The sequence below is a fragment of the Coccomyxa subellipsoidea genome (genome assembly GCF_000258705.1).
Source record: "Coccomyxa subellipsoidea C-169, whole genome shotgun sequence".
NCBI lineage: Eukaryota > Viridiplantae > Chlorophyta > Trebouxiophyceae > Coccomyxaceae > Coccomyxa > Coccomyxa subellipsoidea.
In genome coordinates this window covers 1328105-1351130 of record NW_005178031.1, presented here as the reverse complement: position 1 = coordinate 1351130, position 23026 = coordinate 1328105, and the positions used below count along the sequence as shown (strand labels likewise).

The 23026-nt window shown below is 54.0% G+C and overlaps 4 protein-coding genes across 4 annotated transcripts; 2 read left to right on the top strand and 2 right to left on the bottom strand.

Annotated features, from left to right (window-relative positions):
* Positions 1–196: 196 nt before the first annotated feature.
* Positions 197–5232, bottom strand: COCSUDRAFT_43263 (cysteine proteinase; the record flags this gene model as incomplete). Its single annotated transcript, XM_005646054.1, has 11 exons — positions 197–505; positions 744–908; positions 1046–1181; positions 1328–1650; positions 1876–2028; positions 2185–3212; positions 3409–3688; positions 3880–4037; positions 4148–4264; positions 4400–4461; positions 5159–5232. The coding sequence occupies 11 exons, from the start codon at positions 5230–5232 to the stop codon at positions 197–199; spliced, it is 2805 nt and encodes a 934-aa protein (XP_005646111.1).
* Positions 5233–7704: 2472 nt separating this feature from the next.
* COCSUDRAFT_56779 (hypothetical protein) lies at positions 7705–8113 on the top strand (the record flags this gene model as incomplete). The annotated part of the gene is made up of 2 exons (XM_005646053.1): positions 7705–7767; positions 7931–8113. The coding sequence occupies 2 exons, from the start codon at positions 7705–7707 to the stop codon at positions 8111–8113; spliced, it is 246 nt and encodes an 81-aa protein (XP_005646110.1).
* Positions 8114–15291: 7178 nt separating this feature from the next.
* On the top strand, positions 15292–17901 carry COCSUDRAFT_83509 (hypothetical protein; the record flags this gene model as incomplete). Its single annotated transcript, XM_005646207.1, has 8 exons — positions 15292–15357; positions 15550–15675; positions 15783–15974; positions 16168–16353; positions 16509–16634; positions 16762–16991; positions 17205–17439; positions 17590–17901. The coding sequence occupies 8 exons, from the start codon at positions 15292–15294 to the stop codon at positions 17899–17901; spliced, it is 1473 nt and encodes a 490-aa protein (XP_005646264.1).
* Positions 17902–20408: 2507 nt separating this feature from the next.
* On the bottom strand, positions 20409–22897 carry COCSUDRAFT_17524 (Calreticulin/calnexin; the record flags this gene model as incomplete). Its single annotated transcript, XM_005646052.1, has 7 exons — positions 20409–20699; positions 20965–21132; positions 21307–21466; positions 21686–21820; positions 21934–22064; positions 22229–22459; positions 22706–22897. 7 exons carry the CDS (start codon positions 22895–22897, stop codon positions 20409–20411), a joined length of 1308 nt encoding a protein of 435 aa, XP_005646109.1.
* Positions 22898–23026: the final 129 nt, after the last annotated feature.

Here is a 23026-nt window from a genome sequence, read left to right as displayed (position 1 = left end):
CAGCTAAAACACAGGTACTACAGTTGGGGAGCCTCGCTGTGCACGTCAAGGCTGCTGACGCTGGCACAAATGAAATGGACATTTTCTTTTATCTCTCTGCTTTGTGCATTTCTGGACCGTCCTGCGCGAGCTGATGGCATGAGCCATAGTTGCCGGCAGCTGCAAAGGAATGTGCTACCTACAGACCCGCCTCGCCCTACACCTCTGGTCTGAGGCGTCCCCTGTCGGCCGCCTTAGCCTCTGCATCCTTGCGGTGGTAGCAGAGGAGGTAGGCATTGGGAGAGGGAACAGCTGAGGCAGGCACACGCTTGACTGAGTCATCGCTGTAGCAGAACCACTGGTCCTTGTCCTTGGCGCCGGGGGGCGGGGGCGCCTTGCACACGGCCATGTAGTGGCCGTTGGTGATGCTGCCGATGTGGTTGGACACCGCAAACAGCTCGTACTTGCTCGTGTCCGCGTCCTCCAGCCCACTCTCGTCCGACACAAACGGCTGCAGCGACAGGTTCTGCAAGCATCACACACCCACCCCAGGTCAGCACCTGAGGCCAGCGCCTGACCTGCCAACCTAAAGGTTATCACCATATCATGGCACAGCCCATGCAGCTTCAAGCGCATCTGACCTATCATTGCAGCAGCAGAGCAGATCTAAACAGTGCAAACATGAATAGTGCAAGCCTTCATTCGACTTGCAACAGCGGCAGTGCAGGTTTGTAAACAATGAGAGTGGTTGTGGGGGCCAATACCTTCAGCGGGAAGGTGACATTGGTGGTGATCTTCTCGCGCGTGGTGCCCGTGTACTTGAAGCGCTTGATGTGCAGCAGCAGCACTTTGGGCAGGCGGTGGATCCTGAAGTGCTTCGTGGCACTCGTCCTCTCATTGCAGTGCTCACACTGGAACGCCTCATCGCCCTGTCAATGTCCCACAACAGTCAGGCACCACAACTTTGGTACAATCTCCGCAAAATGTTGGCACAGTAGTCTCATGTCTGGCAACACTTGATGTACAGTTGATGATGAACGGGTAGAGCATGCCATGCGAATTGTACCTGCATGACTTCGTCTGTTGTGAAGGCGTGCAAGCAGTCCTCAATGGAGGGCGTGGAGTTCTTGCTGAAGAAGTTGAGCATGCCTCCCTTGCCTTCCTTGGTCAGGGGCACGCTCAGGTCCAGGAACACCTCATACCTGCATGCCAGCATGACACGCCACCTCAGCATGTGCTTGCCAAATGCGCTTTGCTTCCATGTCAACAGGGCAGGAACATGAGGGGGACACAGAATTTTCACAGTAGATGTAATCCTGGGCACTGTAGAGTGGAAAATGAGGCTCACGTTGTGAAGCGGTTGTTGCACTTGTGGCACTTGATGCTGGACTGCAGCTGGCCGCTGAAGAGGTCGTAGATGACAGAGTTGTCCTGGGCCAAGTGGCGGGCCCACTCCCGGTCCGCCTTGGCGGCCTCCAAGTCCTCCTTTGGCACTTCAACGCCCTCTGCATCACCCGCCCCCTCTTCCTTCGGCACCTCACTGGCCTCCTGCTTGGGAGCGCTCTCCTCCTCCTCCTCGGAGCCCACCTGGGCGGCCTCCTGCTCCTTGCCCTCAACGGCAGCTTCCTCCGGCGCCGCCTTTGGCTTCTCAGACTCCTTGACCACGCGATTCTGCACAGCCAAGCACGTTCAGCAACCATCCTGTCGATTCTATTTTAATCACCTGACAGCTTTTACTTGCTACTCTTCTTGGCAGTATTGGTGACGGGGCACCAAGACTTTTGTCATCCTGTGGCCATTGAAAATAAGCTACAGTCAGAAACATTAAAGAGATGGTGTTGACAATCGCGCCAATGTGGCACAAAGGCAATCTGGAAGAGGCATGGCGGGTCGCACCAGGTCATCGTGCAGGCCGAGCAGGATGCTGCGCAGGGCCTCCTGGCAGTCGTGCTGGCCGCCGTCCTGGAAGTCAGCGCACTGCGGCAGCTGGTACAGCTTCTTCACCAGCGCCGTGGGGTCCACCGCCGCACCAGGGCGCTCGCTGTACACCTGCAACCAAAATGCACTCAACCCTCAGCATTCCTCATGCACTCCACCAGATAATGAGAAATTCCAGTGCAGTTCCTCTTAACGGTCTCCTTTGGCACATTGAACAATGTGCACAGCTTATTGGCCATGATGGTGGAAGGGGATTGGCTGTTGTACCTGTTTGGTGAGCTGGCGGAAGGCATCTGCCATCTCTCCCCGCTCAAGGGGCGGAGTCTTCCGCTCAGGCAGCTTGATTGCCATGGGCACTGCCGCCACCGTGACAGCGTTGACTGCAGAGCTGCCTCCGGCCAGGTGGCCCACAGTGTGCATGCCACAGGCGCACACAACCTCTTCCAGGCCTGCCAGCTCGACACCCTCTGCTGCGCTGCCCTTGCTAACGCCGCCAACATCGAGCTGAGGCTCCTCTGCAGCCTGCGCTGATCCGGTGGATGTGTCGCTGTGCGCGGAATTGTGGCCCCACAGGCTGCTGGGAGGGCTGGCCAGGGACGGGTGCGCAAAGGGGATCTCGCTGTGGGCAGGTGTGACCGGCCCCAGTGGCGATCCTCCCTGCTTGGCACCTCCTTCCGTCTGCACCTTGCCCAACTCCTCGGAAGCCCCGCTCCCTTCCTGTGGCGCTACGTTGCTCTTTTGCTGCACAGAGATTGCGCCAAGAGCATGAGCGTCCTTCGTGCTGTGCGTCGCATGCTCTGCGGCAGGCTCAGTCTCGGCCTCGTCCTCCTCTTCATGCCCCTCTAAGCTGGGCTTTGTGCGGACAGGTGCCAGGCACTCTGTCTCAGCCAGGGCCGGCGAGTTTTCCCTGATGGTGGGCAGCGGCGAGGGAACTGGAGAGCTGTCCAGAGTGCGAGCGAGCACGGCTGGATCCTCCATTGCGGCGCTGCTGACAGGGTCCTCCTGCGCAGAGCAGCCGCTGCTGAGGCCACCCTCTACTGCCTCGGGGGCGGCTGCTGCTGCCTGCGGCTCGGCTTCTGCGGAGGCAGCTGCCGCTGACAAGGAGAGCGGGGCCATCTGGCTGGATGTGGCGGGAAGAGCAGAGACGGCTGCATCCCTGGTGGACTCCTCAGCAGGCCTGGCGCTGCTGGATAGTGGCAGGAAGTCCCCGCTGAGCAAGTCTGGCACCAGCAGCTCTGCAAAGCCGGGGGTCCAGCGCAGGACCTGCAGCGCCGAGTTGATGAAGCAGGTGTTGCCTGCACATACCAAGCAGCACGTGTGAGAATCCTTCATCGATGCACCCTTTTTGCAAGCCACCGCCTGTATGCCATCTAGACAGCAATGTTCCATAGCATCCTGCTCAAGCTGAAGGCATTTTGAAAAGTAGCAGAAGTGTCATTGATCAAAGAGGGCATGGCGCTCGCACAAAGGAAATGGCTGAGGTGCCCTTACCAATGTTCCGCAGGCCGACACTGCCAGAGGGCATCGCATCCGCATCGTTGCCTTTGCTTCCCTTGCTATTCTCAACCTGCTCGTCGCCATCCTCGCCTGTGGCCACCTTGCCACCCAGGCCGAAGCAGGACAGCGCAGACTGGTTCCTGGTCAGCTCGGGTGTCTTGGGTGGGACGGCCGGCGGCTCTGCTGACGCCCCAGCAGCCTCAGCATCTTCGGTCTGGGAGCGGGGGGTCTTCGGGGATGGCGGCGTCTTGTCATCATCCTTGTGCGCCTCCACCTACATGACACCATCAATAGTTAAAGTCAGCATGTAGAGCATGTCAATGGCCCATTAAAGTGTGAGCATGCTGTTGGGTGGTGCAACTTTTTCTTTCCATGCATGTATGTCATTGGCAGCCATGCAGGCATTACTGCTTCAGCAAACATGCATGCCAAACAATTTGGCCACGTAAGCATCAAGGCACTCACCGCCTTATCCAGGTTGCTTGGGATGGAGGCTGTCCTCTTGACAACCCAGGACGGGAGGTAGCTGCCAAGAGAGTGCACTCTCCGATGGCCCTTCTTCCCGCCTTGATCGTTGTTCTTAGCGGCGCTGCCATCGCTGCTTTGCGTCCTCCCTTCAGGCCCTGTCATCCGCAGTAGCTCTCCATGAGTTCTTGGTTGAATGAAGTGCTCAGACTGCTCAGCACTACACTTGCACAAACACACATTTTGACTTTGCAGTATGTGTATGCACCTGTAGCAGAATCGCCACTCGCATCCTTGCCTTCTACCCCGTGCCCGGCTGCAGGCGTGTCAGCCTCGAGTGATGCAGCTGCAAATGGTGACGAGACGAGCCGAGAGAAGAATCCACCTACCCACAGACATACTTAGTCAGCAATACAAACAACTATCTGACCATTGCATGAATACGATCATGCAAAAAAAACAAGCTGCTCTTGTGTACTAATGCTGCAGACAAGCTTAGCCCACATCCAGGAGTGCTCACTTGTGTGGGGAGCCTGCGTCTCGCTGTCAGCAGCGGGTGCATGCACTTCCTCAAAGGAGGACCTTCGCGACGACACAGCCGATGAGGTGCTGTCATGAGAGCCGTTGCTGTTGCCGATAGGCTGTGGGAGTGTCTCAGTTGAGCGCCGAGATGTCCTTGGTGGAAGCCTCTCCCCGCTCCTCCTGTCTGCTTTTGGCTCTGGTGCACAGCAGAAAAACACCCTCAAGCAGAGCTCGCATCATGTCCAGCATAATGCACGCAGCATCCATGTGCAGATGAGCAGAATACAGGGAAATAGGCAGGGAGCATGCCTGCTGTGAGGAAGGGCTGGCTGAGGCCGCGGATGGTGACCTCCTCAGACTTCACGCGCTTAAACATGCCCAAACACCCAGATGTCGCCACTGGAGGGGACTGCACCGCCTCAGCGGACTGGTCAATCCGCCCTGTGGCAAGCGCAGCAAGGCCGGGCTCCTCCCTGGGCTTTAACAGGGCTTTCCCTGAACCTTCCGTGATGTCCGCAGCCACGAGGCCATCCGAGCTGTCAGACAGCTTGGATGGGGAGGAGGCCGAGGGCGAAGAGGACGATGGCCCGCTCCGCTCTGCAGCCTTTGCACCCGTCAAGAATGAGCTCCACCGACCCTTGCTCGCCCTGTATTGCCAGAAGCAGCTTCAAAATGAGCGCTGTTGCAATCCTTGATGCACTCACAGAGCCCTCTCTTGACAGAACTGCATCTAGACCTGTAGCCAGGCAGCACACACCTCTCCGGGGCTCCTTCCTTTTCAGCTGCATGCTTCAAGCCCTTTTCCTTCTTCTCCTTCTTCCCTCTTGACATGAGCTTCCAACGCGACTTGGGCGCATCCTCACTGCTGGAATGGCTCTTGCCAGACTCCTGCAGAATAGGGCCAAAGCAACATCTTCGGCGGCCTTGGTATGATGTCCACATGCAACACCCCCATCAAGCTAATTTCATCGAACATCAAGATGGGAATGTTGAGAAAGGCAGTCAAATGCTTGCCTGACTGCCAGCTGAGATGCGCTGCAGAAAGCGCTGTCTGTCATCACCCTCCATCAGAGAAGCAACATCATATTCCTGCACATTTATAGAGAAGATCAGACATCAAATATGGGGCTGAGTCCATATACGAAAAGGTCTAAAAGGTGACACAGGTCATGGCAATGTCCGTGAAGACATACACCATCCTCACCTGCTTCAGAGAGCCATTCATTTCTGGCATGGAACCCGTGCGATTGACAAGTGTTGCCTCAAATCCATTCTCCTTTGGCAAGTAGCCATTGCGATGGCCATTAAGTCTTCCCATGTTGGAGGTTCAAGGTGATCCCTCCACTTCCACTCTTTCAAGCTTCCCTATTTCCTGGTTTGGTGACTATCCATGAGAACAACTCCATTAGGCAAGTCGCACACCTCCTGCCATACCAAAGGCATGTGTCAGTGCACATGACAGGTGCAGCTCCAAGCTTGCTCTATTTACTTGAAATAATCTCTGCCAATCGTGGACGCTGGATGAACTCATGTAATGGTGCACTCCTTACTACGTAGTATACTTAAACACTGGCTTGCCTGCTTATCTCTTCCAGCAAGAAAAGGAAGCATTAGGGCCGCTTGGAAGCTTTTAAGCCTTTAAAATGATATGTAAAGGCGTTTCTTCGAATCCATAGTTTGTACGCATCAAACACCGCAAAGCCAGAAGATGACCTTCACAACTTGTGCACGCCTACTTCTGCCACTGAAAACCCCTTGTGCGCCCTCTTCTCTAGGCGCGATTTATTATAGCCAGTGTGTTGGTCAATCGACAAGGCATTGACACTTTAATCCCAGCATTACTCTCTGTTACCACACTCTCCAGCATCGAATTGTGATCTCAGTGACTGTTGGGACACCGGAGACCCTCTACAATCCGCGCATTTGCGAAGACATACCGAAGTGTGGCCGTGTATTTGCTTCCAACAAATAACAGTCCTGAGCATTGGATGAGGCTGATGTATGGTGCAAAAGGCGAACCTTCACAAAAGCCCTTACCACACTGGACTTATACCCGGATGCACTCTCTGCACCGCCACTGACAGAGATTAATAGGTTTTCAGGAGATGGTTCGTGTAGAAGCTCACCTGGCACAAGGAGAACGTCTGCGAGCTCCAGTTCAGCGAAAAAGCTGTGTAGATACTTTTGCAGCCAGCTTCCCCTTCGAAGTCCTGCCAAGGCCACAGAGCGGGACGGGTTGCAGTCAGGCTTCAATCTTCCTCTCCAGAACACTTCCCGAACGCATCAAATAATCGCACTTCTGCAGAGTGGCCAGCCACAGGCCTTCCAAAGACTGCCTTCGTGTGGCAAGCATCATTCGATACCTCCCTCACCCTTCACGATACTTTGATGCCCTTGTCGATGCTTGAACGCCCGTGGATTGGATTCTCTGCCACAGATGGAGCAATCAATGCTCGAAGAAAGATTGGGAGGGTTAAAAGAAAGGTATATCGTGCTATTTAGCTTCGCGTAGGGGGCACATACAGTGGACCAGATCAATACATCGGAACAGCATGACTAGCTTAACACTGCAGAAGACTGCTGACGTCGAGCAATATCTTCGAGATGTTGTCAATGACCCATCATTACCAGAGGTGTGCGAGCGAGATGCGCTTTATTGTTTTATTTGCTTGATCATGCATATGCACTAGGGGCACATCCAATTCCTTGGATCGATTGCCGCAGGACATCCATGGTCTAGCACAAGGGATGCTAGAAGGGAATGAATTGCAATGGAGGGATTTGAAAGAAATAGCGGCGGCAGGCATGTCTGTCTTTCACACCATTCCGTCCTGCATGGAGAAGTCCTAAAGCACTTAGCACTGGGCACTTGGTGACGTTTACCGATCCTGGTCGTTTCTGTGCATCAGCCAGGGAGGTATGGGGAGATAATGAGAAGTCATGGCTGCACAAGACCTGTGTCGGCAGCAGCATCATACTGAATGGCCCAAAGCCAAGAGTGAAGAGCGCTGCACTACAAGCTCGGCTTGCCCTTCTTCAGAAGCAGCTTGAGCAGCAACAATATGATGCCATGGTGCAAGACATCACACGCGCTGTGAGTACTACATGACTGCTCCCTTCTGCCACTGACTTGCTGTCACAAAATAAAGTAGTGTTCTACTTGCTTGCCTTCCCATCATGGGCACATGACAGTCAATGTTTCCTTGCTGTGCCGAACAGGAGCGGGAGGCAGCAGCAAAAAGTGAAGGAGGCGTTGTGACATATAAAGCACAACTGTCTGTCGGACTGCACATCATTGTAATGATGGGCACCTTTTTTGCAGCCGGCTACGTGGGGATGTCCTACCTGTCTAAAGACCCCTTGCATGTGCGTCACAAACACACAACAAAGTTTAAACCTTGATTCCTCTTCGGCACGCAGCAAATTCTGCCCTTTCCTGACAATTTTGTTGCCTCCTTGAGAATGTATGCTTTAAGTACGTGATCATCTGCGGTCTGCAAGAATCTGAAAATGTCTTTGTGTGGTGCAGCACATCGTAGGGGGCCTTGGCGGTCTTGTCTTCGCGATGCTTATGGAGACAGTGTTGCTCATCATCAGGACCAATATCCCGCCTGCACTGCCTGTCGAAGAGATGCTCAGAAAGAAGCCGCTGCAAAAAGGGGTGGCGCCTGTTGGGCAACAAGAGAGAGCCGAGGCAAAGAAGGAGCGGTAGGACCAGCAAGCCATGCAAGCTGGGCCGTTCCATCATGGTGTCTGCATACTGCGCACATGGTAGGCATGTACAGTAGTACGAGGGGTACTGTAAGCAGCCTTTTGCCTTCAGCTTAAGCTGGAATGAAATGGGCATGAACTGGACCTGGTTGTACCATATGATGAGTCAGATACCCAGCTGTCCAGCAGGGTGACAGGCTGTTGGGATGCTGGGAAACTTGTAAAGTGTTGTCGGAGTACATCATTGGCACCACCGCCATGGCTATTTCATACTGCATTAGCCAGTACATGCTAGACCACATTACCGAGTGACTCCAAGTGTCGCTACAGTCATATGTGACAGGCAGAGCGTCAAAGTGTGCAACTCGGTTGAATAGTGTTGAAGTACTTCTGCTCTGAGCGGCTCATCCAAATGGACTGAAGTTGTGTTACTGCGTGTGCTGTCATGTTCCGGCAAGAAGAATCTGACAATGCAGCATCGCTGGGATATTTGTGTGCATATCCTGTGGTCCTGCAGACTTGCAATCTGGCAGTGAAGTTTCCATTGCATGCAAGATGGGGGTAATGAGGTTTTGCAGATCTCCACACATCGGACGCGGAGATGTCACACCAAACACTATTTTTCTAGAATTCAGTACGTCTTCTCTCCCTGAAACTCGCAAAAGACTGCAGCAGCTCAATGCCATATGGCAGTGCTGCTGACCAACCTGCCGGTTCAGGCGTGTATAGCACTTTTCGCCAGCACACTGTTGCTTTCTTTCTCTGTTGGCAGCCCCTTGCTGGACAACGTGAATGCTTCACGAAAAGTTCACGTAGTCTTCTCGAGCCATGCGGTACTTTCTTGAAAATTGAAGATTCTTCAAGTTGTTGCCAAGCCTTTAGAGATATTTCATTTCAGACTGACATTACATCACATCCCCATGCACAGATTCCTGATGATTCCTTTCATGTCTGCATGCAGGACATTGGATTTTACTTCCATCAAGAAGGCACTGGTCAAAAGCTCCTTGCAACAGATGACCATGTCATCAACAATGCCTTTGAGATCTTTTTCCCCAAGGCGGTATGTCTATGCACCTGCATTAAGGTCATTTCCCCCCCAGTGGAGCCAATATCAGCATTACCAACGAAACCCCTCAGCATGCCTGTTTTCTGTTGACGTGGCGTGGCCCTGTGCAGATCAAGACCAACAATGATCTCCAGATGCAGGGACATCCAGACACCTACAAGTACACGACACATGTACGGCCTGACTCTCCCCATCTAGAAACCAGCTCGAGCATCTGCACTTGCACTGATTTGCTTGATGCGGTACTAGGCCACATGTATAGATAGTTGGGCCAGATTTATTTTCATTTCTGCAAGAACTGTGTCGGTATTGCTGAGTGTACCCGCGGATCATATAACCTCCTTTGCTCCACAGGCATGGCTAGTTTCTATGTTTCTGGAGTGTCCACCTGGACTGGGACTTCAATGCCCCCCCGCACAAGCCGTCAAGGTACATGTCAGCCACTGAAGCACCATTTGCACTTATGCACCTGCACCAAAAGAATCTGACTGGCAGATATGTGCTGGTGGGGCATGCAGGCAATGGAGGATGCCATCAGGGAGGGTGTCATCGGCTGGCATGCATTCCCCTTTGATGCCCAGCTGGAGCTCATGGATGAGGAGCTGATCAGGACATCAGTGGGGCTGGTGCATGACCTTGACAAGAGATTTGGCCTGCCACCCAAAATCACAATGAGCCAGGTGCAGCCCCTCACGCTCTCATTGCCCCACTATGATGCAGTTCTTCTGGCAGGACGATTTGTTGGTGGTCGCCAAATTTAATTTCAGAGGATTTGGATGTCATGCTAGCAACCGACTTTGGAAATGAGAGTCAGGCATCGGAGGGCCTAATTTTGCCTGTAGCAATGGAATGTGACTGACTCAGGGCTGCTGATCTCTTGAGCATGTCTGCAAGTGGTGAAGATTGAATTTAAAAGTATCCTCTTCTCTGTGCACCGCAGAGGGATGTGCCGGGCCTGACACGAGTGGCTATCCCCACCTTGGTGTCAGCGGGGGTTTCAGCCATCACCATTGGTGTCAACGGCGGGTCTGCATCGCCAGACCTGCCCAACAACAAGGCCTTTGTTTGGCGAGACGAGTCCTCTGGTGCTCAAGCCATCATGATACAACATCCAGGCGAGCTCCATCGCAGCACCCCTTGAATCAACAATGCCCTTCTGTTATATCTTGCATGGCATCAGCCCTTGCGCTTGATCAGGATCAAACTGCACTTGGATCAATGACTTAGCATTATCTTTATGCTGCATATGCAGGCGGGTATTCCGGAATTCCTGTGGATGCAGCGGATGAGTGCATCGCAGTGGAAGGCTTTGATCATGTGCTCTGCCTGGCATACAGGCAGGACAATGCAGGGCCACACGACATGAATGAGGCAATACTCAAGGCTACTCTGTTGCAATATTGATGTCAATTGATCAAAGCGTAGCGCAGTGACATCTTTAAGGTACTGCATTGCTGTGCAGGTTCTTGAGGTGCTTGACATCACTTCCAGCAACTTCCCCGAAGATGAGGTCTTGATATCGACGTTGGATGACTTTTTCGGTCCTCTCTCGGCAGCTGCCCCGCACCTGAAGCTTCCTGTCATCACCGGAGAAGTTGGGGACTCTTGGATCGGCGGTGAGTTGTGCAACATCTCTCACAAATGCTGAGTGATATCAATTTTATATGGTCGACTTCAGGGGCTAGAGAGAATGTAATATTACTGCTGCTCATCACCAAGCTGCATGCATGCAACTGTTGCCTGGAGGCACTGAGCAGGTACTGCAAGCGATGCACTCAAGGTGGCGCAGTACAGTGAGGTGCTGCGGCTCAGGCGTGGCTTTGGCGAGCAAGATGGGCACACTCAGCTTGGTGCTGTTGACGTTGCATCGTACAAGAACTTCAGCAGATTTCTGAGCAAGGTGGGTGAAATTCCAGCAGCCCTGCTTGTCCCCATGGTAGGCATTGTGTCTTCTTGAAAATGGCTGAGAAAAATTGTGACGTATGAGGCAGGGGCACTGTCTGGCTGTCTATAAACGTTTGTGAGACTAATGCAATGCTTGGAGCTCAGCTGAGTCACTGCCCAGGTGACAGATCCCGGAGCACACCTGGGGACCGGATGCAAAAGCCTTTCTGGATGACACTGTGAATTGGGACAATGCAGCCTTCCAGATGCAACTCAGAGCTGGTGCAAGCAATTACAGGTAAGCTATGTGTTCCCTGCTTTGCTATACAGCATTCAGAATTGCAGGAAGGGGCGTGAATGCATGCCAACCACTCAGCTTGATGTTCAGAGACATGGCCCACGGCTGGACGAGAATGAGATCCTACACAGACTGGGCACTGCAGGCCCTGGAAAACACAAAAATGGTGCGTGAACTGCCCTGCGACCCACTCCATCTCTATGCTTTTCCTTTGGATCCTGTGCAAGACAAGTGTCTGCTCGCGGTGGTGGGGTCGCATTTGTGGTAAAATACACTTGTGGTCACCCTGCAGGGCGCTCTTCTGGAATGGGGCATGGAGCGCTGGGCTGCGCTGCAGAAACCACCTTCTTGGGATGCTGGATCAATGGCCTTGATGAATTCATCCAACCTCACATTTGAATCCCGAGCGTGGGTTATCAGGCTTGACCCCACGACTGGTGCGGAGCAACTACATCACCATTAATATCAACAGCAGAGCAGAGACTGACACCGGTGGATCTGTTTGGTCAGTTTGCTCTTTGACCATGCACGAATGCATGTTTTGATGTGTAGAGTGTCCTTTCCAGCGTGGCCCCATGCTGGCCTGGGAACGTCTGACACAGACAAAGAATTTGCTGGACTACATCACTGATTACTACACGAGCATTTTCTTTCTCAAAGAGTGTCTGCCTCCAGTGCAGGTGCTCTCAGTGGGCTCCAGCGCAAGCATGCCTCAGCCCCAGGAGTGCAGTGGGCGTCTCCAGGCCACCTGCTTGGACACTTCCTGTACAGCACAGACACCGAGGATGACTACAATGTTGTCTGTTATGAGTACGTGAACATGAAGCCAGCGACAAGTGGCCCTGGCTGGTGGGTTGAGAAGGACTTTGGCAAACCCAACTGCTCAGCGGCCCACCCACGGCGCTCGGACAACAGTGTCCAGGTGCAAGATGTTTGGGCCACACAGGTGAGCATGACATGGCACGCACAAGCGTATTCCTATTGGGAATTGTACACATTGTGAGGTGGGCTGATGTCATATGACATCATGCTACGTATATGCTACATGCTACGTGCTACATGCTGAGGGGAGCATTGTGCAGGATGGCAGCAGCTTCCGCATTTTGGTGAGGTCCACGCTGCCAGACTGGGCAGTCAGGGATACAGGTGCTCCAGCAGAGGTCTGGCTGGACATCCAGTCAGCCGCCAGCAGTGACGCCCTCACCTATCATGTCATCTGGGTCAACAAGACCGCCACAAGATTACCTGAGGTGAACCTCTTTACCCACACGGCAGGGCCCAGATCCTTACTGACCTGGAGCATACCTCAGGAGAGCGGTCATGATGCTACTGCGATTTCTTCTTGACACTGAAGAGGGCCAGCGTATGCTGTTTAGGGTCTAAAAGTCTTGCTGATTGCTTGCAGGCAGTGTGGGTGAGGTTTGCGCCCGACAAAACTACAGCGAACTCCTCCTCATGGCGCCTGTTCAAGCTCGGACGTCCGATCTCACCCCTGGAGGTCATCTTGAATGGATCTTTCTCACAGCATGCTGTTGGAGATGGTGGTGTCACTGTCAATGGGGCAGATCACCTATCTACAGAAGAGCTCCGCATAAGGTGCACCGCTGCCCCTCAAGAGTGATTGATGGTCTTCACCTTGACCTAAGAGCCAGATGTATTGAGATGAATTACTAGATCTTATGGCTGCATGCTCTCTGAAGTCTCATTGGTCCAAAGACTGAAAGCATTCAAGTTGAAACCTGAATGGATGGGATTGCTGTGCAGGTCGCTGGATGCGGCAGTGGTGAGCCCTGGGGAGCCTACACCGTTTCCGAATGTGAGGCATCCGCCCGACATGTCCAAGGGCATCTCCTTCAATCTGGCCAACAACATCTGGGGCACCAACTATGTCATGTGGCAGCCTTACGCCTCAGAGAGCGGCACGATGCGCTTCAGATTCAGCATTGAAGTCAGCACGGCTTTCAGCTGAGTTCAGAGTTGGTCAGCCAGGGATATCTCGATCTTGATGACAAGAGTGATAGTCAATCACGTTCTATCGCTGTGAGCCACAGCTGTGAGGATTGCATCTGGGGTGTGCATGCAAGAAACAATCAGGATATGCGCTGGTGACTTTACAAGTTGAGGTCACCACTCCTTGCAACAGAGTCTTGGGTGTCATCAGCTGCTGCCTTTCTGACACACCCGTAAGAAGAATACGCACTGGTCAGGATCATGCTGAGCAAGATGTTTTTTGCTATCAGCACACCAGCATAGCAGCCCAGCTACCACTGCCGTTTTGTCCTCTATTTGGATCCTATGCTAAGCTACTGGCACCATGCCCACAATCATGCCCCGCGTCCTTAAGTATCATCATCGCCTGCACATGTGCGGCTCCTTGAAGAATGGATGTCAAACAGAAAGGACTTCGGGTACAGGTGACCTATGCTAATGATATGGTGCTGGCGCGCACAGTTCTAACAGCTGTTACGTGTCGTCACCTGCATGTGAATGCGCTAACTACAGTTACCCTCTTGAAGCTGTCACTATGTATCATCAACACCTGCAGAGAACAACCGCTAACTCGTTTATCACCAGCAATCCATGCAGCTGCACTTCTGCACATGATTGCCGTTCTTTGAGGAACTGTGCCTAGTGTAACGAAGGAGGAAGAGGCCCTCACCTTGCCAGTCAAATATCATAAGAGACGTCTGGCGAGCAAGAGCTCTTAGTACTGCGTTGGGCAGCTGTGTGATGAGGGCACGTCTTCTAATGATGTTGTCGGCACTGCAGCATTGTCATGAACACTTCTGTCACTTTACTGGTCATTGAAGCTACAGGTATATTAGAGCATGCTGTAGAGCATCAACACTCACCTGCGCCGTGTGCTGAAAGATCTGCCAGTCTCGCATGACGACTTGGGAGCTTCAGAGGCTCTGCCAGTTGCACGTGGAGCCATGGAGGCGCGAGTTGTTGGAGCAGAGCCCCTGCTTGTGCTGGCCATGCATTCGGGAATGTACCTGCTAGCTCTGGAGGCGAACCGGTACCCCGCACGCGATGCCATATCAGAGCAGATCCTGACTATGCCATCATGTACAGGACACTTTTACAGTGAGATGATGAAGGGTTGGGTTCGAGAAGCAGACTCCGAAGCAGCAGAAGCGACTGGATCGAGTGAGTGACTGCAAGTGAGTAATCTCAAGCTATAGAGGCTGCAGAGGGCTCCATGGGAAAGCCATAGACCAGAGACCGTTTCAGGCATTCCGCTGTCCTTCTTTGGGACCACTGGAAGAGGTGAGCTGTCTAGCTTGCGTGATTGCTGCCGGGCCGCCGGTCCTGCCATAGTCTGACCTGATGCGTTGGGTCTACTTGGCAGTTTGTATGGATCTGTGACCTCTTTGCATACAGTGCAACCATTTTCAAAGCAGTTTTCAAACGCCATTGCAGGTGCCAGCTGATCTTGTTGGTTACCTTCACCCCCCCTACAAAGAGATGGCCGCAATCAATCAGTCTGTGCCGCCCCAGCAGTCCTCTAATCTTGTGCCCGGAAATGCATCTCCTGGCTACGCGACTCCTGCTCATGCGGTAAGTTTACTGTATTCTTGTAAGGTGGGCGTCTGCCAGATGAGCCTGCCTTTGAGAAAAACGCTCATCAGGGGACGCGGCCGATGTTTGTTTTAGCCATATCGGTCATTGAGGCGATTAAGCCTTTTTCCCCAACATGCTAATCAGAGCAGTATGCACATCCGTGATGTTCGTGCCACCACTGCCATGGGTATGGTGAGGGGCAGGGCATCTCTGCAATAGCTGATAAAACCTGCTATTGTTATCTGCCACAATGCATGACGAATAACATGCTTTGCAGGTCGGCAGCCAATTTGTACAGCAATACTACACGGTGTTGCATTCCTCACCGCGATATCTGCACCGTTTCTACACGGATCTTTCCTCGATGACCCACTCCGACGGTGGTTATGATGGAAAGCCGGGCCGCATCTTCACAGTTCAGAACCAAAAGGTAAAAGTCCATGGCACCTGTTTCACTCTACCGTGTTTTTATGCATTTCTAGTGGAGTATTTACAGTGTAAGTCGTCGGCCTGATATGTGGTAGGACATCCTCAGCAAGAAAATGCACCAAACTCACTGCATAAAAGGAGGTGTTGACTCAGCAAGACAATCATCTTCTTAAATGTGCCTTTGCTGCCTCAGAACATTCACGAGAAGGTTCTGGAGCTGGACTTTGAGGAGGCAGTCACAGAGATCTGGTCCGTGGACAGCCAATACTCAGCCCACGATGGCGTCATCGTGCAAGTCACGGGTTCCCTGCAGTGCAAGGTATGCACACCATTTTTTTGAGTATATGTGAAGTTGGCCAGCTGTGATGGGACTGTGACATGCATGTGCATGCATCCCGCACTGCTGACGCTGCCGTGCTGTGACAGGGCAAGCCGCAGCGCAACTTTGTGCAGACCTTCTTCCTAGCGGTGCAAGAGAAGGGCTACTATGTGCTCAACGATATCTTCCGCTACCTTCGCAGCGCCCCTCAAGCCACCCCCCTGCCAGCCCCCGCCACTGTCTCCCCCGTCCCAGCTCCCTTGGAGAATGGCTACGCCAGTGCCCCCCCCTCCAACCAGGTACCCTCCACTTCACTCCACTCCACCTGTGCTGCATGGCACAACTCCTCATCTGCAGGCCACGGCAGCATGCATTGAGATGCTTTTCACTATGGCTGGTAGATTCCCAGTCATTGTTTCCATGGCTGCAGACTGTGCAATATGTCCCACGGTGGTGCACTGGCATCTCAATATATGCGGGGTGGTGGCACAGGTCCGCGCACTGGATGCAAGACCACTGGCTGCTGCAGCGCCTGCCACCCCTCCCGCGCCTGCCCAGATCCCCCACATGCCGGTCTCCGCCCCATCAGCCACAGTTGCCCCCGCACATGCCGCCCCCTCCGCCACTCCCGCTCCATCTGCCCCCGCCCCTGTCCAGCCTGCACAGCCCGTTGAACCCGTGAGTCACTCATTATATCTACCAGGGAATTAGTGTGCAGGCAGTACAAGGTCGGCCTAAAATCATCGGACTGACAATTTTATATGATGATGCTTGGCAGCAATGTGGTGCAAATGGTGCAGTGTTCTTAATTCCTGCATTGCGCTGTTGCCCAGGTCCATGAGGCGCCAGCCGTGTCACCGCCGGAGCCCGTGCCGGAGCCAGAGGAGCCTGCAGCAGAGTGGCCCAACCCCACAGAGCCTGAAGAGGAGCCTGAACCGGAGCCAGAGCCTCAGCCAGAGGTGTGCTACTTAATTCTTCTTGCAGCTCAAAATGCTGCGCAAGTCAAGTCTGCAAGCTCCAAAAAGGAGCATGTACTAAAATAATTAAATAAAGTGCTGATGGGAGTAGCGTTGTGCTTTGCTGCAGGAGGCTCCCACGCCGCAGCAGCCGGCGGCGCCGAGCGTGCCGCTGACGTACGCGGAGCGGCTGATGGCAAACACCAACAAGCAGAACACCGCCGCGCCCTCCGCCCGCCCCCAGCCCAGCGCTGCCCCTGCCGCGGCCCACGCCCCTGCTCCTACCCAGACCAACCCCAAGCCCACCGCCCCCGCCCCCTACAACGGCATCCCCAACGGCAACCACCACACCGAGAACGGGTGCACCTCCCCCTGCACCTGCAATTTGTCACAGGCAGAGGAGCCTTCTCAGCCGGTCATGTCATGTCATGTCCAGATGGTGGAATAATCACATGCGCACTTGTGTATTGCTGTGAACCTCCTGCCCCATAGGCTTGCATGGCAAAGCAATCTTCTCAATGGCTTGGAGACGGTCTGAAGGCTGTGCTGATGAGGCGGTGTGGGCTTGTGCAGGTACTACAGCCGCGATGAGCTGCCCGGCACGAGCGTGTTTGTGCGCAACCTGCCCCAGGACGTGACCGAGGAGAAGCTGGAGGCGGCCTTCAAGGAGATCGGCGCCCTGCGCGGCGCCAAGCCTGTCAACCTCAAGATCCAGAAGGGCAAGGAATCCTTTGCCTTTGTCGACTTCCAGGATTCCACCGCCCAGCAGGCCGCCATCGCTGGACCCGTCCTGGTCGACGGCCACCAGGTGGGCGCACTCCACGGCCACCTGCTTTTGTCATTGCGCAATATGTACCCGTAGAGAAGCTGTTAGCCGTTGGTGAGACGAGTGACTGTCATGCATATACGATGCCAGTGCATGGCAGCAAATTTATGTTGGCGTGACGTGCGTTTCCAGGTGACTGTGGTGGAGAAGAAGCCGCAATTCATCAAGAGTCGCGGCCGCGGGCCGGGCCCTGTGCGGGGCGGCTTCCGCGGCGGCCGTGACGGCGGCCGTGGGGGCCGCGGCGATGGCGGGCGTACCGGCCCCGGCGGCCGCTTCCTGGAGCGCGGCGCCTCCATCGGCAGCGAGCGCAGCGAGAGCGCCCGCGGCGGCCGGCGTGGCGGCCGGGGCGGCCGCGAAGGCGGCCCCCCTGGCGCGGGTCGTGCCCCGCGCGGCCGCGGCGAAGGCCGCGGCGAGCGGCCGGCTCCGGCAGTCGCCGCAGCCTGAAGAGCCGTAAAGGAGCAAAGGTGAAATGATTGCTGTGCGCTGTGTGCGTCTGCAAGGTGGCAGCAACGGCCAGGAGCACTTTGTTGCACAGAAGGGCCCAGCATGATCACACACCAAGAGCAGATAAGAATATGTGAGGTTGGGAAGGGGGCCGCTGTGTCTGGTCTGAGGTTGCCTAGGAGACTTGGAAGCTGAAGCAGATGGCCGCTAGCAATCTGCACAGATTGTGTTGCAGTCCTCTTGCTCAAGCAAGCTTACCCGATTGTGCTCGCATTAGGACTCAGATTGAGGAACAATGGATTACAAAAGGTGTTCACATGAGTGCTCCGGCGCGCAGTTCTTAGGAAGCAGAGGTGTGCAGGTGCAGCTTCTCTGGCACCATGCAAGGCCAAAACTCTGGGCTATCCAGTCCAGTTAGAACGCCTGCAGAATATTGCGAACATCAAAGTAGAGTTCACTCCATTTTCAATGTTGGTGGTCTCGTAGTACCAATGGCTCTGCAGGCGTTGGCTGACCTTGGGTCGGCGCATCGCAGCAGGGAGATAGCATCTTCAAGTCAATGGGGCATGGGGTCCCACTACACCAAATAATGTGCAGAACATTTGTGGAATGCCTTGGTGGAGTCCACCTGTCCAGGAATGGCAGCATCTTTGGGTGGAGGGGTTTCAATCTAGCAAAGTATGAAATGACGCTTCGCTAGTGTCGAGTGTTTGCGAATGTAGGGGTCTTCATGAAGGCAACTCTTGAGCGGGCATTTTTCACGAGCTTGAAGCTGACATAATGGCAGTAGAAAAAACCCGCAATAGCATTTGTAGCACGCAGCACTACAGCGCCTCATTATCACAGCATGAGGTTGCTTCAGAGGGATGCACTCCAGAGGGGGACAATCTGTGGGCTTCATTGGGCGTGCTTGCTCATGCCGTGTTGCGCTGCTCTCAGCAGCCCATAGCCGATTATTCTCCTGTGATACCTTGCAGTTTACTTAGCAACAGTTTCGTCAGTCGTGTCTTGCCTTTTATTTGTCAGTTACCTAGGAGTGAGAGACTTGAACTTTGTGCTGTATGGCCTTCTGCCCTCGTCCCATATTCAATATCCTTAATTTTGAAGTGTTGGCCTGTGCTCTTCCTGTTTCTGAAGCCCGATTTTTGATCATTGAATAAGTTTTTCCCTGACCTATCAATGTTCATGTTGCGTCTGCTTTGTTGACCGCAATGTAATGATTGTTGTCAGTGAAATGTCGTCTGAGGATTGTCATGCACAGAGTTTACAACAAATGGCACCTCGCACAATCACTTAGTTTATCTCAGTCCAGGATTATTCAAGAGACTTGCTACCACTCACACCATTGTTGTGTCCCTCCACCCCTTGACATGCAACATGGCTGTTGCCTAACATGTTGGCAAAGCAAACCAGAACTAAAACCTGCCAAGACATGATGCGCTCAACCAAAAGACCGCTGCCACAACATGATGCATGTTCACAACTGCTCTCTGTGCATGATCTGCATCCACAGAATTGTCTGTTCCACCACAAGCCTGGAGATTTCAATGTCAGCAGCTCACAACAGATCCACCGAGCAGTGGGGCATCACACGCTTCTGGGCCTTGTTCAGGTCTCCCGTCGCGAGCGCCGCTTGGGGCCCTTGGCCTCATCTTCGTCCTCATCTTCCACAGGCACCTCCTTCTTGACCTCCTCGACCACCTCTGCCTTTGCCTTGACCGCGGAATCATCCGGGCCAGTCACATCTTTCTTTTTGGCCTTGCCCACCGGCGTGTCCTTCTTCTTCTGCTCGCGCATCCAACACAGCATTCAGAAACATGCACACCTGCTCTCCCACTTTTTTGAGACTTGTGACTCCTCTGTAAATTCATGAGTCACATCAGATTTCTTACTTGGCTCTATCTACAGGAAAACCAAATCCTTACCTTGAGCTGCTGTACAGTGCAATTAAACGAGAATCAATCATGCATGATGGCCATCTGCTCATTGGGTAGCGGGTGGAGAGGTGTGGGCAGGGTGCACACCTTGCCTCCCAGCAGGGAGACTAGGGGGAGGAGTAGGAGCAGGAGAGGGGCGCCCAGGACGGCGAAGACAAGCATCTCGTTGTCCTCCAGAAGGTTGAGCAGGGGCTGCGCGGTCGCCTTGAGGGACGCCAGGGAGGGGTGCTCAAAGAGGTTGTGCACCTTGGCCACCAGCTTGGCCGCCAGGCTCTCCTCCTCGTCGTCCTCGCCCGCCTCTGTGTCCGCCTTCAGCTTCGCGTCCTCGTCGGCCTTGGCCGCTGCAGCGTCCTGCACACCACCGCCCACAGCTGTCAGGCACATCCCTTCCAACACTACCTTCTGTAGATCTGGCCGGGCTTATATTTGCATCCATGTCGTATCATTGACATCTTATCCACTTGCATTCCAGGGTCCAGTGATGTCTGATTCTGTACATTTCCTCACCATTCCTCGCTTGCCTTTCACTCATGACTTCAGAATTAGCATCGTTTGAGACACAACAGATGGCTAGGCGGGCAGAAGGGGGCATGCACAGCAAAGGCATGCAGTAAGGGAAGTGGGCAGTGCTAGAAGCACAGGTGCGCAGCCCACCTCGGCCTCCTTCTTGGGCGCCCAGAGGGTGTCGCGCTTGGCGGTAGCAGCAGCGGCGTCGTTGGCGATGAGGACGTTGTCGAAGAGGTAGCCCTCGTCCATGGTCCAGATCTCAATGGCCACTCCGCCCACCTTGCCGATGTTGGCCAGGGGGGACTCGTCCAGGAAGTAGTCCGGGTTGGCGATCTTCCGCGGCTTCCACACACCCTGCAGCCACCAACACATCCGCTCAATGCCCCAGGACAAATTTGCTGTGTGCTTGCATCAATACGTGAATTAATAATGCCCACCACCCAATTCAGCAGCCACATCATAACTGCTTCATGCCTTCATGCTTTCACAGCTGCTGTAGGTTACGCTTGGCTCCACTAAAATTATCAACCATGTCCGCGGGGCTGCTTCAGATGCCACATAGACCAGTCAAGCAAGGACAGGGCTGATCAGCAATGGAAGTGGAGGAGAGAAGCGGCACCTTGTACTCGGGGTTGTCAATGAGGGGTGCGGCCCACTTGCCCTTGTAGTCGGGGTTGGACTTCTGGGGGCGCTTCCACTCGCCGCAGCCGGGGCCCTCCTTGCACTTGGGGTTGGTGATCTTAGGCGCCTCCCACTCGCCATCCTCCTCATCATCCCAGTCCTCGGGCTGTGCAGCCTCTGCATGACATCACAACATTGTGTTGATGACACATGCAGGGCAGAGATTCTCACTGGCACAGCATTTGACCAAGCTTGGGCAGACCATAGCATGCACAACCTTCAGGGAGGTCAGCCCGAGTTTCCTGTGAAAGATGTTGCTCTTGTAGCTGAGGTATTCAACTAAATAATGGAGAATAAGGGGTTCGGGCGTGCCTGGGTCATCAATCTCTGCTGCCTCGTCATCGAGCCAGCCCTCCGGCTTCTCGGCCTCATCGTCCTCGATCATGCGAGGGGCGTCCTCATCCCAGTCGTCCGGCTTGGTGGCCTCAGGGTCAGCAATCCTGTGAGTGATGCCATATGCCTTGTAAGCACAGACTAATAAAACCACGCTCTTCATACCAGCGATATTTAGTCTTCACTGAGACTTGTTCGAGTGACTACTTCCCATCACGTATGGGTGACATGGTTCAATAGGATATCCATGCACAATGGGGTGGAAAAAACGGGTCGAAAAAAAAGCAGGAGTTTGGGAAGAGTTGACAAGGGATATGGCAACGCACTTGGGAAGGTCCACCCAGTCATCAGGCTTGGAGTCCTCAGGGTCATCGATCTCCTCAGGGGGGTTGACGGCGGGGTCAAAGTCCTCAAGGATGCTGCCAGCCTTCTTCTCCTCGCCGTCAATGAGCAGAGCGTAGCTGCAAAACAATTCCCAACCTCAGCGCATATGACATACTCTTAGTCATGCATTGCTCCTATTAGCTCCCAAAGACTGTGGCTGCATGGTGTGGGTCAGGTGTGGAATCCTCACGTGTTGTCAGGCTTGATGACCACGGTGTACACGTGAGTGCCCTTGTCGGACTCCACCATGGGAGGGCTCTTCAGGTGCTTCTCCTCAATCTCGCCCGTCTTGGGGGACTTGTGCTTAAGAATAAGGTGCACCTGTGCGCAGCGGTATTGCATGAGTGCATAAATCCAGATGTTCCAGATCATACTTGTACCGTCACCTTACAACAGGAAACCTCTGCACGATTGCAAGCATGAAGAATGGCAGCAGCGGGCCACTACTGGTTTGATCAAGCATGGGCTTGTAATCAGGATCAGACCTTGTTGGTGCCGCCACACTTGTCAGGTCCAAACATGACAGTGTATGGCGTGCCATCTGTGAGCTCAGCTGGGTCGAAGTCCGCTGTCTCGGTCAAGAACTTCAGATAGGCACCACCACAGGTCAGGCCATCAGTAAGCTTCAGCTCGTACTGGAGGACCAGACCCTTCGCGGGATCCACTGGAGTATCCAATTTCGCGGTCAAACCGTAGTGCTTCGCCTTCTCCGGAACCTACGCACGGCAGACCAGAGGTTGAGATAAAATTCTGTTCTGATCAGCAAAACGCATCAAAGACACCGCTCTGCCTCGAGGCAAGGCCCCTGCCCGATAATTGCTCAACGGCCCTGAAAGAAATGCCTTGTATGGCATGAGCCCACCAGGCTTCTCGCATCAGTGCCTCAACCATGAAGTTGAGCCTGCTGTGGCTTTAGTCTTCTTGAAGGTTCATCGGGGATCAGGTACAGGGAGTAAGCTGACCTTGAGGCCTGCGTCGGGCCAGCCCTCAGGCGTGTCAGCTACGAATCTGCCGGAGTACTTGTCATCTGCGGAGTACGCCCACCGATTCTCCCAGCCAGAACTAAAGTCCTCAAAGAACTCTGCTGATGCGACGCAAGCAGCAGCCCCCACTAGGGCCACGATCAGGAGAGCGCCTGCCCGACCGGCTACCATGTTGAGCAATTCAGTGCCTTTCTCTAACCCAAGGCACCGCCGTGATCGGGTTGATGAGCCCCACAGGTGACTTTGGCGCGTCTTGGCCATGTTCCTATATTGCCCCTGCGCTGGGTTTGCTGTTGTGCC